At 36.0% G+C, this 14,185-nt stretch overlaps 3 protein-coding genes across 9 annotated transcripts in view; all 3 read right to left on the minus strand.

The window, feature by feature from the left end:
- LOC121319947 (nuclear respiratory factor 1-like) overlaps positions 1-4,920 on the minus strand; it is a 30,349-nt gene extending 25,429 nt beyond the window's left edge. For 5 of the 6 annotated variants that reach the window (XM_041257939.1, XM_041257937.1, XM_041257938.1 and 2 more), the window contains exon 1: positions 4,817-4,920. The gene's annotated coding sequence lies outside the window, so the exon portion shown is untranslated. Of the gene's footprint in view, positions 1-3,606; positions 3,619-4,816 lie in introns of those variants that run through there. The other variant, XM_041257936.1, reaches the window with a different exon arrangement.
- A 2,189-nt stretch (positions 4,921-7,109) lies between these two features.
- On the minus strand, positions 7,110-9,053 carry LOC121320267 (small lysine-rich protein 1). Of its 2 annotated transcripts, XM_041258521.1 has the most exons (3): positions 8,979-9,053; positions 8,415-8,499; positions 7,110-7,942 (listed from the first exon to the last, which is right to left on the minus strand). In XM_041258521.1, the coding sequence occupies exons 2-3, from the start codon at positions 8,415-8,417 to the stop codon at positions 7,715-7,717; spliced, it is 231 nt and encodes a 76-aa protein (XP_041114455.1). In that variant the 5' UTR covers positions 8,418-8,499; positions 8,979-9,053; the 3' UTR covers positions 7,110-7,714. The 2 variants fall into 2 exon arrangements, with proteins under 2 accessions (XP_041114455.1, XP_041114454.1); XM_041258520.1 differs by lacking the exon at positions 8,979-9,053 and having other exon boundaries at positions 8,415-8,628.
- Positions 9,054-11,377: 2,324 nt separating this feature from the next.
- Positions 11,378-14,185, minus strand: part of LOC121319949 (striatin-interacting protein 2-like) — a 29,094-nt gene continuing 26,286 nt past the window's right edge. Inside the window, exon 21 of the mRNA XM_041257941.1 lies at positions 11,378-14,069. Within this exon, the coding sequence (XP_041113875.1) occupies positions 13,819-14,069 (251 nt within the window). The 3' untranslated portion in view covers positions 11,378-13,818. The remainder of the gene's footprint in view (positions 14,070-14,185) is intronic.

Below are 14,185 nucleotides of genomic sequence, written 5' to 3' on the forward strand. Positions count from 1 at the left end.
CCGTATGTTTTTACAATGTTATATATATCGGCATCATAAAAGCACACGTGGATGCAGCAGCTGAGACATAATATCTATTTTATGTGCTGTTAAAGTTTTTATGCAGTATCACAACTGGAATACATGAAGACTACATTTGAGTATTTCCTTATGCCCTCATGGAAACGTCTCATTGACTAAAGCACATAGCACCAGTCATGAAATCATTGGTGCTTTACTTTAAAATAATTGGGGAAAAAAAAAAAAAAAAAAAAAAAAAAACACATTTACTTGTTAGAAAGAAATATGTCAAACATTTTAAGTACCTTTCCTGTATCTGCTAAAATTAACACCTCCTACTATTTTAAAACACTTTAACCCTTTAAAGGTATAAGGGGCATGTGTTTCGCAAAAAAAATTATGATAACCTTCATATTTTAACAACAAGGCACACGAAACAGGGTTTAAAATGTACTGTATACTTGAGTCACTATTAAATGTATTTTAAGAAACTGTTTGACAATTCCTTGTAAACCTTAAGGGGTAAAGGGTTTTTTAGATTTCCCTGTACCTGTATATAATTATACATTTGTATGAAACAGATGTGTAAGGTGTGTAAGTGAACTTCAGCCACCGCCTAGGTACATCTTTACAATAATGCAATCTTAAATTCAAATACAAATGAGTTCCACTGTTTCAAGTTCTGTAAATACAATCTGTAGAGCCATTCATCATTGAAATGTAACTGGGGGTTAACAAAAGTAGTCTGAAGTGAAACCACGTTGATGGCAGATAATCTCCTTCTCTGTGCTCTTACAGGGGACCCCTAGGCGCCACAGTCGTTACACCAGGGAATTTGACACAAGCTCATTAACAGCAACTGAGAATGTGTGTTTTTCTCCAACATTGCAAGAGCAAAACTAATTGGTTACCTGTATTGCAACATTACCTTACAGTTTACATGGTGTTTTCATTGATGTTACTATGTACTGCTGTATTCTGATACCTACTTACAACTTAGGAGGTTGACAAATAAAGAAACATGGAACTTTCTAACCATAACCATTATTCCTTTGCTTTTGAATTTGCAGGATGACTTGTGACATGCCAAGAATCATTTTGCAGTTATCGCAGGATCTCCGATGGCTCAACAAATAACCTGCAAATATATTTGAAAAAGATTCTTGCAGATGCCTTTAAACATAAACTTTTGACGATAGTCTGCAATACTGAATATTCTACACTTCCTTCAACAATAATGGTTCAGTGCATTATTGTGATTTTACCTCAGCTTTGCCTAGATCACAAATACATATGTACTTCCATGTATTGTTTGGCAGGCCTATGTTAATGAAGGAAACCTATAAGGGTACCTATAGAGGTTGTAGTGCTTCAGTAAAATATGTACTGAATACCTAGTGTACAAGACAGTGTAAGAGAAGTGCTATGGTAGAATATGTTTGAAACAAAATATAAGCTAACACTAACAATTTTATTTTAAAAATCTCAGCACCATCCTCCCTCCCCCTCCAGCTCATGTTATCCAGAGGCAAACCTTTCATTTTTTGACACGCTGTCTCCACAGCAAAGTGTTGTATAGCGTAAGCTGTATTGAAAGAAATGTCTCAAAACACCTCTTCTGTTTCGGATTTTTTTGTTAAATGCTCAGACAACGAAAAAAAACTAGCTGAATGCAAACTGTGCAAGCGACTGTTGATGTATCATGGAGGCACAGCCAATCTCCAGGGTCACTTGACAAGCATAGGTTCATATTATAAATAATACTTTTAGTAGTAGTAAAACGAGACGGATAACCTGCTTGGAACAGTGACTTAAATAATGCTTTATTTTGCCTAAGTCCAGTGCAGCTGGTGCTGCTGCAGTGCAAGCTTACTGTATATATAGCAAGCAGCATCAATTACGTGTAAATAAACAATGTGTATTTTTATTTTTATTGAAATTATAAAGACATGATTACTGTTCTATATAACCTATTTTTAAATGACATGGGAATGCTTTATTCCATTTATATGGATTACCGGTAAAATAATAGGATTTTCAATCAAATATAAACAAGTAGCTATGGTGACGTCACCAGTAAATTATACAAATTAGTACCATCGAAGGTCCGAACCTCTGATGGTCAAAATGCACCCTTCGTTGCAGCCCTAATATACAAGTGAGTTTGTGTTTATAGGGAGTGGTGCAAGACATTGTTACATTCAGGCCGGGACATTGTTAAAAAGTTGTGTTATGAGGAAATGTGAGTAATCCGAGTATTAACGAGACATGAATTTTTAGTACTAGCTCTCTGAGAATTTAGAGGAAGGCCTGGAAAGTTAGTTTTAGCTAGTGAAAAAAGAAAGAACATAAAAATTGTTTAAATGGTCTCATCGTACAACAAAAATTATTTTATTTACTTACTTATTTTTTCCACAATTGTTGGCTTTAAGGAGATGTTATAATTTAAACATTACTTTTTCACAAATCTCTTGGGATTCAATTCTCCCCAAATGTACCTTCAAAACCCATTTTTTTGCTTCCCTTATTGGAAAATCAGAAGAGACTAGTCATAATTAAACCCAGCTAACAGAAACTAGGTCAGATTTCCAAAATGTATAAAAATGAAATTGCAGCTGTAGTTGCTGGTTGTTCTCTGTGCAGCAATGTGAGGTGTACAGCTCACACTGTATTACCATAACTGATCAAATATTAAACACATCCTATTTTGAAGAAATTCAAACATGATGTGTTCCATCGTAGCAGTATCTAAATTATGTAGGAAATTCTACCACCAACAGAGTTGATAGAAACTAAGGAACTTCATGATATGGATTACTGAAAAGGTTTTACAACCGCAGAGCAGTTAAATCAGTGATATAATGCGTGGCTAGCCAAATTTGCAAAATGCAATAGGAAACAAAAAACATTATGAAACGTATGTTTAAATATTTCAGAATGAACATGATCAACTTGCCAAAATATATGCTACAAAATAATTATTATAAATGTTTGCGTTATAAAAGATGAAGGTCTTGAACGTCAGTGTTGCCGCCCCCCTGTGTCAATGAAGATGAACTACAATAATACCTGTTTATAAAGCCTAACACTGTACTGTACTAGCATAAATGAACAAACAAGGTCTGATACTCATACCACCACTGGTCATGTGGAATACTGTTTTTATCACTGAAATGTCATATTTTGAAAATTAAATAAAAAGCCTTTTGCAATCGATATACATAGAGACTGTATGTCTCTGTATTCAGTACACAAAGCATTAAAGACAGTACTATAAGTATACCTTATTCACAATTTTGTAACAAACATATGTGCTTATTAAAATATATCATGCCAACAATCTGTTTTCACTATACTGAAGTATATCACTTTAGATTAATATTTAATGTTATTTGATTCTAAATGTATAACACATATGTTGGTGTGACCAATATTCTATTTCATTGTAAATATTCATGCACTGTTGTATTCATGTACTCATGTATTATTTTACAGCTAATATCTAAAGGTATGGTCTACAAAGACATTAAAAAGTGAACACTAAATTATTAAAGTAAAATGTTAAATTCATATGTATAAATACAAGTCGACAAAAAACCCACATACAGACTATTTCCATTTTCTGCATAGGTCTGTTGAAAAACAAAACAAAACAAAAAAAAATCGTTAGCAATAAATACATATGCTAACTCAAAAGAACATGGCCTTGAGAATAAATTCAATAGAATGTTTTGCTTTATCAAAGCTGTTTACCAACCACAAATGTGTCAGATATTATATCTGGAATGTGTTATTACTTGAGTAGCAAACACATATTTCAAGTTGGACTGCATTTTAGTCTTCCACTGCACATTTTGTAGGAAACCTCCTGTATAGCTAATATTTTCAACATTACATGGTACCTTGGTAGCATGCTAATATAACGCTGATATGGGATGTATGGGGTACCAAAACAAACAAATGGACATCACCTTAATAATACTATACCAAAACACACAGAGTACTTTTTGGAGGCTTCTGATGCAATCAAAATTATCAGGACTTCAGAGTAGAAGCAAACACACTTCTCTGGCAGAAAATAAGGTTTGCAAGCTTAAAGACTCCCGACTCATATATGACACCGCATTGTTTTTTTTGTTTTTTTGTTTGTTTTGTTTTATTGTATTCTATCCACTTCCCCTACAGATGCAGTACAACACATACATTTCACAAAGCAACCCAGAAAGCAAATGAACTGACAAAATGTTGAATCGAGTTTTTTTTTTTTTTTTAAGTTAAATATAATGTACACGTCACGCTCACGTACTCAGTACAGTATATTTATATCGTCATCAGTTCCCGCTTTATTGGAACGGATCGTAGATATTACTTATGCCTTTAATGAATTGTCATATGGCTATTGGTTAGTCTTACACGTAAACACGACTACAAATAAATGCATACTTTTTTTTGTTTGTCTGTTTAAAGTGACTAAATTACTACCCAATATGCTACCCCTCTGTACTGCCTGTCCTTCTCTCCAGCCCGAGTTACTTTGGAACCCGAAGCTCAACCAGTACCAAGAATCATCAAACCAGCAGCCCGGGGCCTAGTGCGGCCTATTGCAGCAGCGGGTTTCTATTTGTGTCTTTATCCCGGCTACTTGGCGGTTTAACCCGGTCTGTTATCGAAATGGGAGAATATTACTTTTCAAACCCCTGATTCTCGGTTCGCACCGAGATTATTGCTGTCCCCCTATCACCCCGCCGCTGCCGGGTTTGTTGGTGCGGCTGCGCCGGGTCTCAAATAGCTGGAGATTGCGCGGTAGGGTACTAACCTCAGAGCGGCTGCGCTACAGCGGGCCTGCGCCGTACAGTCTGGAACAGAGAATCCAAGCAATAATGGAGGACAAAGAGCAAGCGAGCTCAACACAAACCAGGCGCGGCCACGGCGTCGAGGAGAACCACGATTACGTCATCGCGTAAGGCGTAACTGTTATAGACGCCATTTTGGTAAGGGCTTGTGAAATTCTACAAAGCCTCCATTGTATTTTTTTAAAAACTGTCTCTAGGCTCTGTTTGTAATTGTTGTTTTTTTACTAGCATCTTACCATGTGTATATGTTATGAGGCTTGGTGGTCCAGGAGGTTCCCAGTTCAATCCCAGCTCAACCACTGCCTCACTGTCTGACACTGAGCAAGTCACTTAACCTTGATACCAGGAGGTTCCCAGTTCAATCCCAGCTCAATCACTGCCTCACTGTCTGACACTGAGCAAGTCACTTAACCTTGATACCAGGAGGTTCCCAGTTCAATCCCAGCTCAACCACTGCCTCGCTGTGTCTGATGCTGAGCAAGTCACTTAACCTTGATACCAGGAGGTTCCCAGTTCAATCCCAGCTCAACCACTGCCTCGCTGTGTCTGACACTGAGCAAGTCACTTAACCTTGATCCAGGAGGTTCCCAGTTCAATCCCAGCTCAACCACTGCCTCACTGTCTGACACTGAGCAAGTCACTTAACCTTGATACCAGGAGGTTCCCAGTCCCAGCTCAACCACTGCCTCACTGTCTGACACTGAGCAAGTCACTTAACCTTGATACCAGGAGGTTCCCAGTTCAATCCCAGCTCAACCACTGCCTCGCTGTGTCTGACACTGAGCAAGTCACTTAACCTTGATCCAGGAGGTTCCCAGTTCAATCCCAGCTCAACCACTGCCTCACTGTGTCTGACACTGAGCAAGTCACTTAACCTTGATCCAGGAGGTTCCCAGTTCAATCCCAGCTCAACCACTGCCTCACTGTGTCTGACACTGAGCAAGTCACTTAACCTCCTTGTGCTCTGTGCTTTGGATGAGATGTAAAAACAACATCCTATTATAAATGACTCTGCAGCAGCAGTTGTTGATAAAGCATAATTCACCCCTTAGCCTCTGTAAGTCACTTTGGATAAAAGCACCTGCTAAATGATTAATTAATATGAGCTTTTTTTCATGATGACATATAATTTTGGGCACACGCAAACCTAATTTTTTTACAGTACTGACACCTGATTGTAAGCTGTTGAAGGCACTAGGAGCCTCTTATATGCATTACTAGCAGATGGTATCATGTGATTTTTTTTTTTCAAAACCATTGCACATTGATGGTCCCTGCCAAAATAATTGCATTTCCTAGTAGATCTGATATAAAGGCAAACATGCCTAAGACATTTTGCAGCTAGTTTGACACACCCCAATTAGCAATAGGATAACATAATGTAACCTTGGGTGAGGTAGTACAATCTTAATGCTAAATCTAGAGCAGGGCTACTCAACCCTGGTCCTGGAGAGCTGCTGTCCTCCCTGGTTTTTGTTCTAACTGTACACTGAATTGATTAATGGAACAAATTAAGCTTCTAATAAGCACTTAATTGGTCCAATTAAGTAATTTGGGGTACAGTTGGAAGAAAAACCAGGAGGGACAGCTGCTCTCCTGGACCACGGTTGAGTAGCCCCGCTAGAACTTGATAAAAAAAATAAAGAAAATGTTCACATATAGGACAGTTTTTATTTTTTTTATTTTTTGTCAAACCATAACAAAAACTTGCATGTCATCTGCATATTTATAATTTGTTTGTAAGAAAGAATAATTATCAAAAGTGTAAAAATAATGGCAGTGTATTGTTAAAAACAAAGGCTAGTTTAATGTTAACACACCAGCAGATGGTGTAGGAGAGCAGGGCATTTATGTTTGGTGTTCCAAGCTGAAATGAACAATTAACTGATATCTGATTTTATTATCAGTTTTGAACTGTGAAATTATTGACGCATATGAGGGGTCTATAGAATGTGCTTATCTAAGTTGTGACATGTGCAGCTGCTTTGTAACTTTATGTTTAAAATGTTTGTGTTTTCCCCCAGTGGTGTTTTATTTCCACCCTGACTAACATCACTAAATACAATTAAATATTATTAAATAGTCCCCCACAGTATCTTAACATTTAAATAAAAGCAACATCTAAGGCCTAAATAATATACACCCCAGGGTAATATAATGCACATTCTAATATAATAAGATGATAGCCACCTTTTTCTAAAAATGAACCTCTGATCAATAAAATGAGTTGCAGTTGAAGACATAATTGTACCAGAAGTCTTTATTAAAAGTCTAAAAATATATATGCAATTACACAATTTGGATCAATAAAAGGGCATACAGTATTTACAAATGATTTCTACAAACAGACACAAATGTAAAACTTACTGCACTACTATTACGTTGTTTTGCCCTTAATGGGACTACCCCAAAATATATTTTCATAAAGGAAATTGTGTATTTTCACTTTGTTGTTTTTGCCAGATGTAGGAACACTTGTGTAGTTTTTGCTATTTTTTAAACACACATTATGACTGTGTGTGCGCCATCTTTGAAGAATATTATTACATTATTTACGATGGCTCTCACATTTAAAACTGGACACAAAGTAAACTGACCTTCAAATGATCGAAACTGCATTTTAATTATTGAAATTGTGGTTAACAATGATACTATCAGGGTTGGGGTTTATTCAGTTTATCAATTCCAATTCTTTTTTAAAATCAATTCTAATTCCAAGTCCCTCCTTTGAATTGGAATTGATTAAAAAGGAATGGGGATTGGAATTGCTATTTTCAGAAAGTTGTGTACAGTTAGAATACCTGATCTTTACTCTTCTATATGTTGGGTACTTCTGTGATAATTTGAAAATTTTATTAGCATTAGCTTTTCTTTCCCTTCTTCTTAGGTGAACCAGACCACCCAAACCCCCGAAATGCCAAGCAGTCAGCAGCATTGTGGGAGATGTAATACAGATTCTCCATGGCAACAGGACCAAGGATATCCACCTCAGGCTTTGGAGATTTGCTGCTCAAAGAGCGCTTTTTGGATGGCTTTTTCCTTTTGCCTGGATTGGCGCTGTGAGATTTTTTTTTTCCACTTTTGTGAGGCTGAAATGACAGATACAGCTATTTATTTTCAATCACTTCTGTCACTGTTCACAAGCCAAAATAATGTTCACTTGTTTTTGTTCAATATCAAGTGTCAGCTTGTTCATTTACACTGCAGTATGTCAATTCTGACATGCCTCAAACACATTACTTGTATCTTTTTATACCAATAGTGTTAAAACAATTTAAAGAAGCAAGTTGTGAAACACATGGGTATTTTGTATATTTAAAAACATTGAACATATTGAAATTACATTTTTTTTAAAAGCATATGGTTCAAAATAGAAACATTAAGGGTTTCATAATTCTATTCCATAATTCGGTGCACACATTCTTATACAGAAGTAAAATGAGCAAACTACTGAGCAAACATATGTTTTATGCAACTAAAGACAGCTGATTTTCTATGTTAAGTATGACTTTGTATTAACTCTTAAGTTTATCGTATTGATACATCTTTAATATGCAGTACCATTGGAAATGTTTCTTCTGTTCTGCACCAGTCCTTCTTCTGGTCCCGTTTCTGTTCATAAAACTAAATGGGTTGATTTTAGGTCCTAAGGAGAGGAATCCAGCATTGGTTAAGTTGTTGAAGGCAGATTTGCTTCAGTGCACCACATAAAGTTGTAATGATAAACATCAAGGATCCCTCAAAATTGAGTTTATTGTTTTTTAAGGGGCTGCAAAGTTTCTTATCATTTCTATAAAAAAAAAACAATTATGTCTTAAACTTTTGGCCATAGCGGTGTACATGTCACTAAGTAAGTAACCATGTCCTTTCCTAAAGGGAACTAGAAGTGGAATTGCGGTTGTTCAGCTCAATAAAGAATATCAAGGCGACGGAACAAACCTGATTGCGGCTGTACAAAACTTGCACTATACTAAACTGTAACAATGCGTTAGGAATATCCACCGTTCATTTGTTCATGGTTTTTACATATCAGCTACTTGCATTCCGCATTTAAAGAAAACGACATTACTATCGTGAACATTTGATAAAATAAAAAATAAAAAATACCACTGTACTCAAACCTACCATTTACTTTTCGCCCACGCTTGAGTCTCAACGCCTGGAGAAGTTTGTTTGGGTGACTCAGTTGCCATGGGAACCTTTAAAGCTCCGCGACAAACTTTACTCAGATGTACAACTGTACAGTACACACATCCTCAGGCATTTGCTGTCTATTCACGGCAACAGTGTACTGAACCAATTATTTCCAAATGATCGCTGGATAAACAATAAACAATCTGTCAATTTCCCAGATAAACCAGTTTGTGTTAAAACCACTAATTTAATTAATTATTATACATCACATAATTAATTCAATTAAGCACAATAATTAAATTAGGAGCATAAACTCTTAAATCAATTGATTACAATGCAAATTTCCAAACCCCCACCCTATTTCTGTTTAGTCTGTTCTAAATCAATATCTATTTCAAGTTAAGCACTGTACTTTTGATTTGCAACTTGGTCCTTCTATTCCCGCGCTGTGCTTAATTACGGGGGCTGCCCCTGTTACGGCATTTTTTTTTGACATGCTGATGAGATGCTTTGCACTATTTCTTAAATCAAGTGGCCTCAAATAAAGCGTATACTTTAATGTCTGCTTAGGCTACCTATCAGTCCAGGAAAATTGTAAAAATGGGCAATTGACTTGTGGATGGCAACGAACTCGATTTGTCATTATCGTACTCTCAAACTGAGGTGACAGTTTGTGAGGCATTACGTGCAGGGTCTCTGCCAAACTTAAATTCAAAGTACAGCCTTCTAAATGAGTTGTAATATAATTTCAAAAGTATTATTATTTTTATTATTATTATAAACGTATATTGGTGCTATAATCTGTTTCCTTAACCTGGATCCAAACGTGTTTCAGATTGCTTCACTAATGGAACTACAGCAACTCTTGCTGTGAAGTAGAATCTGTCCTCAGTTTGTCTCCAAGTCAACTAACTCTAAGGGATCCTAGTTGCCGGCCTCTTCAGTCTGATGCTATCAATGTGACTTTCTACTTCAATGTCAACTCCAGTGGAACAACTAGAATGGTTAGTGTTTAGAAATGTAATCACATTTTTGAGAAGGTTCTTCATCATAAATGAATGTATTTGTTTTGTGCTTGAATTAAATGAGGACAATACAAGCTTGCTTTATCCTAATGCAGCTTGATTCATTTTGGTGACTTGTAAATTTGGTTTAAGAAAATGGGGGAAAATATTCTTGTGCAGTTAACCCTTTGGTATTTTACTTGTGTTTAAAAAAAAAAAAATGTATTTATGCACAATTTACGATGTTGGTTTTCAATTTTAAATAAGTTACACTGGCTGGAAACAATCTGAGCCGCCGCCCCCTTCATTTCCTGTTTGGTAGTACACTACAACAAAGAGCTTAACCCCGAGCTCTGTACTAACGCTGGGGATCAGTTTTTTCCCCTTTTTATCTTTTGTTGCAAGTTAGTACGCGGCTGGGGGATTGATCCCCGAGATAGTACCGTATTAGCAAGTTTCTTGCAATTGGTCTCCCCCTTCTCTTCTCCCATTTTGACAACAACCTCCTGCTGTTCATCTTTACCGGTAAGGCTAGCATCACAAACTGAATATCTTTATGATTTGAGCAAGAAACTCTACTAAACCATCTCCTCAATCCAGGTTGAGAGTTGCCTGTCACTATGTGGTCAGTGACACCAAGGTAGTACAGTTCTTGTATCAGAAGTCCAGCTTGACTTGGGGGGATTTTGTGGTCATGCGGCTTGCATTGGGCATGAAGGCATAGATTGGCTATTGGAGGCAATGTGGTGCAGGGCTTGTAACCACCTCCTACCCCACAAATTCCAAGTGAAAAAAATATTCTAGAAATTTGTACAAAATTAATTAAAAATAAAAACTGAAATAGCTTGGTTGGATAAGTGCCTTATCCTATTATGATCTTTCAGTTTTGTATTTTTAATTTAACATTTTCCCCTTAACAGTGGAGTATGATGTGTAGAGAAGTGGAAAAATAATCCTCATTTAAATGCATGAAACTCTGAGGCACTGACACAACAAAATGTGAAAAAAGTTCAAGGTGGTGTAGATTTTCTATAGGCAATGTGTGTGTGTGTGTGTATATATATATATATATATATATATATATATATATATATATATATATATATATAATATATATACTTTCTAAGTTTAGAATTTTATTGTACGTGTATGCATCGACATTGTATATAAATTATAAAATCTAAGCTATCGTAGTCGTTGAAACAAAAATCAAGATTCGAAAATCAGAAACTTTGTTTTAGTTGTCAAGATTTCTTTTTTATGTAGGAACAACAATTCCAGAAAACCCTTCAGTATAATTGGCAATATATTATATATATATATTATATTACACCATTCACATAATCCAAAAACACACAACAGATGTCATTATGTTATACATGTGGGTGAACTGTGTTAAAACAAATTAAAAAAATTAAAAAAACAGGATAAATACATTTATATAAATATGATACAGTATTTCCAAGCTGCATAATTATATTAACACAGTAAGAAAACATGCTTCCGACGGTGTATAGTATCACATTATATAAAAGGTACAATAAGTCAAACAGTGTTCATACATCTTTGAAACATTTGTATTAACACATTTGAGATTTAAAACAGCAAAATGTCTTAAAACACCCTGAACGTTTTGGAAATGAAATGTGGCACTGTGAGCACAAACAATATATTGCAAAGAAGTTTTCTAAATAGAAATTATTCACTAAGAAATATACACGGTGATACCTGCCATATATTTAAGAGAACATACAGGGATTTTTTGTAAAACTAGCTCTGTCTTTTTAATGACGTTTTGCTAGCTACTGTGGGTGACTTGATCTGCGGGCAGACTAGTTATTTAAAATGTGTTTTGCTTAACAATACAGCGAGTCTGAAGGGAATACTTGCAAAACACAGTACAGCTTTTCTATATTGCATTGTTATTTATTGTGGAAGACTGAAATTATAAAAATCAGAATAACTGAAATGGAAGTTCAGTATTTCTTTGACCACACCTCAAAAAGAAAAATAATTTTACACTGCACCAGCACACGATAGCTTCAACATAGTAAAACACCACTGTAAAATGTTTAGACTTGTGGTCAAACTTGAATATTCAGACAATATAGTATTTTGTTTGTTGTATTCAAGCTAGTTTAATTAACATAAACTAATTTACTTAAAAAAAAAAAAAACACATTTAAAACAGTAGAAAGGTTTGGCAGTATTTCATTAAGAACTTGAGCATGCAGTGATGGTAATATCTACACTGTCCTCATGCAAAGTATGCGACTGGTGAAAGGTTTGCATCGAGACAAAATACTACATCATGTGGTAAGGAGTTCCTGACAAGGCATTGCACTAGTGTTTTTTTTTTTTTAAAGCATGTGCTAGTCCCTTAAATCTGCTAGCAAAATAAACCATGCACTACACAAAATAATCTGGAATACTATATTGCTTAGAATGATGCTTCTCTGAAAAGACCAGCTAAACATTTATAGCTGTTGCTTTTCATAAGGATAATTTACATACTTTGCTAACAGTTGGGAACTGAACACCAGTTTGTGAATCATTGCTTGAATAAATAGTTATCATATAATATCACCAAGGCCTGTTACATGTTCAAGAGATTGCTCTCAGCTTGTTTATAGGCACAACCACCAGCCCTCCCAAGTGTCCACACACACACACACGCACTTATTTTATTTATGGAATCTGCCATAAAAGTGTGGCTAGCAGTGGTTAAAATGGAGCCCAGGGCTCTCACTTTGAGCCCAGACAGTGAGGATATGTAATATCTTACAGCCTGATATACTGAACCCAGGCACTTAAAGCAGAAGTTCATAGTGGTAGCTAAACCCTGTTGTCACTCAGTGCACCACCAATACAAATACTGCAGCTATCAAAGGCTGATTGTGATGGCCTATCATCATTTGATTTGATACTGGCACCAAATACAATTAAGGAAACTGCCATGCTGATACAGAAAAATGAAATGAAAGACTGTGTAACCACCCTTTATTAGACCTGTTACAGCTCTGAAACCCAGTAAGTCCCTTCCAAGGACTACAAAATATAATTTTGTGTACCCCATATACAAACTAAAGGGAGTTCAGACCCTGGTCAACAAATTAGCTTTGACCTGCCAGAAGTTAAGTGAAATGATCGTTGAATCACACAAGATCAACATGAAACTCCATTTAAGTGCACTGGCGCATGATCGACTTTGTGTCATGAAACCATTTCAAGTCCACTCAACGCCTTACTAATTACTGCAAATCCTCTTCACAGTCTTGCAGCAAGTTGTTCATTCAGCAGGTATTTACTGTGGAAACAACATCTATTATTGCACCAACACAAACAATAATTCTCTTCTATCTGGAGAAACCTCTCTGAAATATTCCCTTATTAATTCAATAAGGGAGCCACAGAGTAAGTAAGAAAAATACTTTATAACTCAATATGACATGAACACTTACGGTTTCGATATAATAGTTCAAAACAGACATGTTTCAAGGAACAACAATGGTAATATTTTTTAATATAATATAAAAAAAGAACATATAAAATCCTGTGTGTCAAAGGCACACCAAGGTAGACTAATTTAAAGTGAGACATGCCACTATCATGGGCTGGACTTAAAGGTTTTAAGCCAAAGTACTATTTCAATCCAGGAAAAATCCAAAAATGTTAAATGTTACAAAACTTTAAGGCAATTTAAAACACTCTTTGGGGTCCTTAAATTAGCCAAACCAGTAACTGCTTTGGGTACCAGTTTTGTAAAATGTTTTCACAAATAACAAAGACATACACATGTTGAACTTTGAAGTAAAGATACTCCATGCTTATTCTGTCTGCAGGAGCTCTTCCCATTGGATTGGCTGTGAGAAAACTTCCCTCTCCAACCACATTTCATAGCTGAAATGGAAGTCCTCCGGGAGCTCCATTCTCTGTCCCAGCACACTCTGCAAACAGTTATCAACCGGGGTGAAGTCTGTACTCTGGTTTTTGTCGTATCTGCGGCTGTTGAACTTTTCAATGCTCTCTCTCAGCGCACACTCCTCAGCTTGGAAATCCCAGGGACGGGCATCAATATCTGCAAACAGCCAGGCAGCAATATTTTAACCGGAAAAATAATGACATTAAAAAACAACAATAAAATAATGACATTTGAAGCTACTACTGAAGCATTGAAACCTTGCATATTAGCAA

The sequence above is a fragment of the Polyodon spathula genome, chromosome 8 (assembly GCF_017654505.1).
Source record: "Polyodon spathula isolate WHYD16114869_AA chromosome 8, ASM1765450v1, whole genome shotgun sequence".
NCBI classification, from domain to species: Eukaryota; Metazoa; Chordata; class Actinopteri; order Acipenseriformes; family Polyodontidae; genus Polyodon; species Polyodon spathula.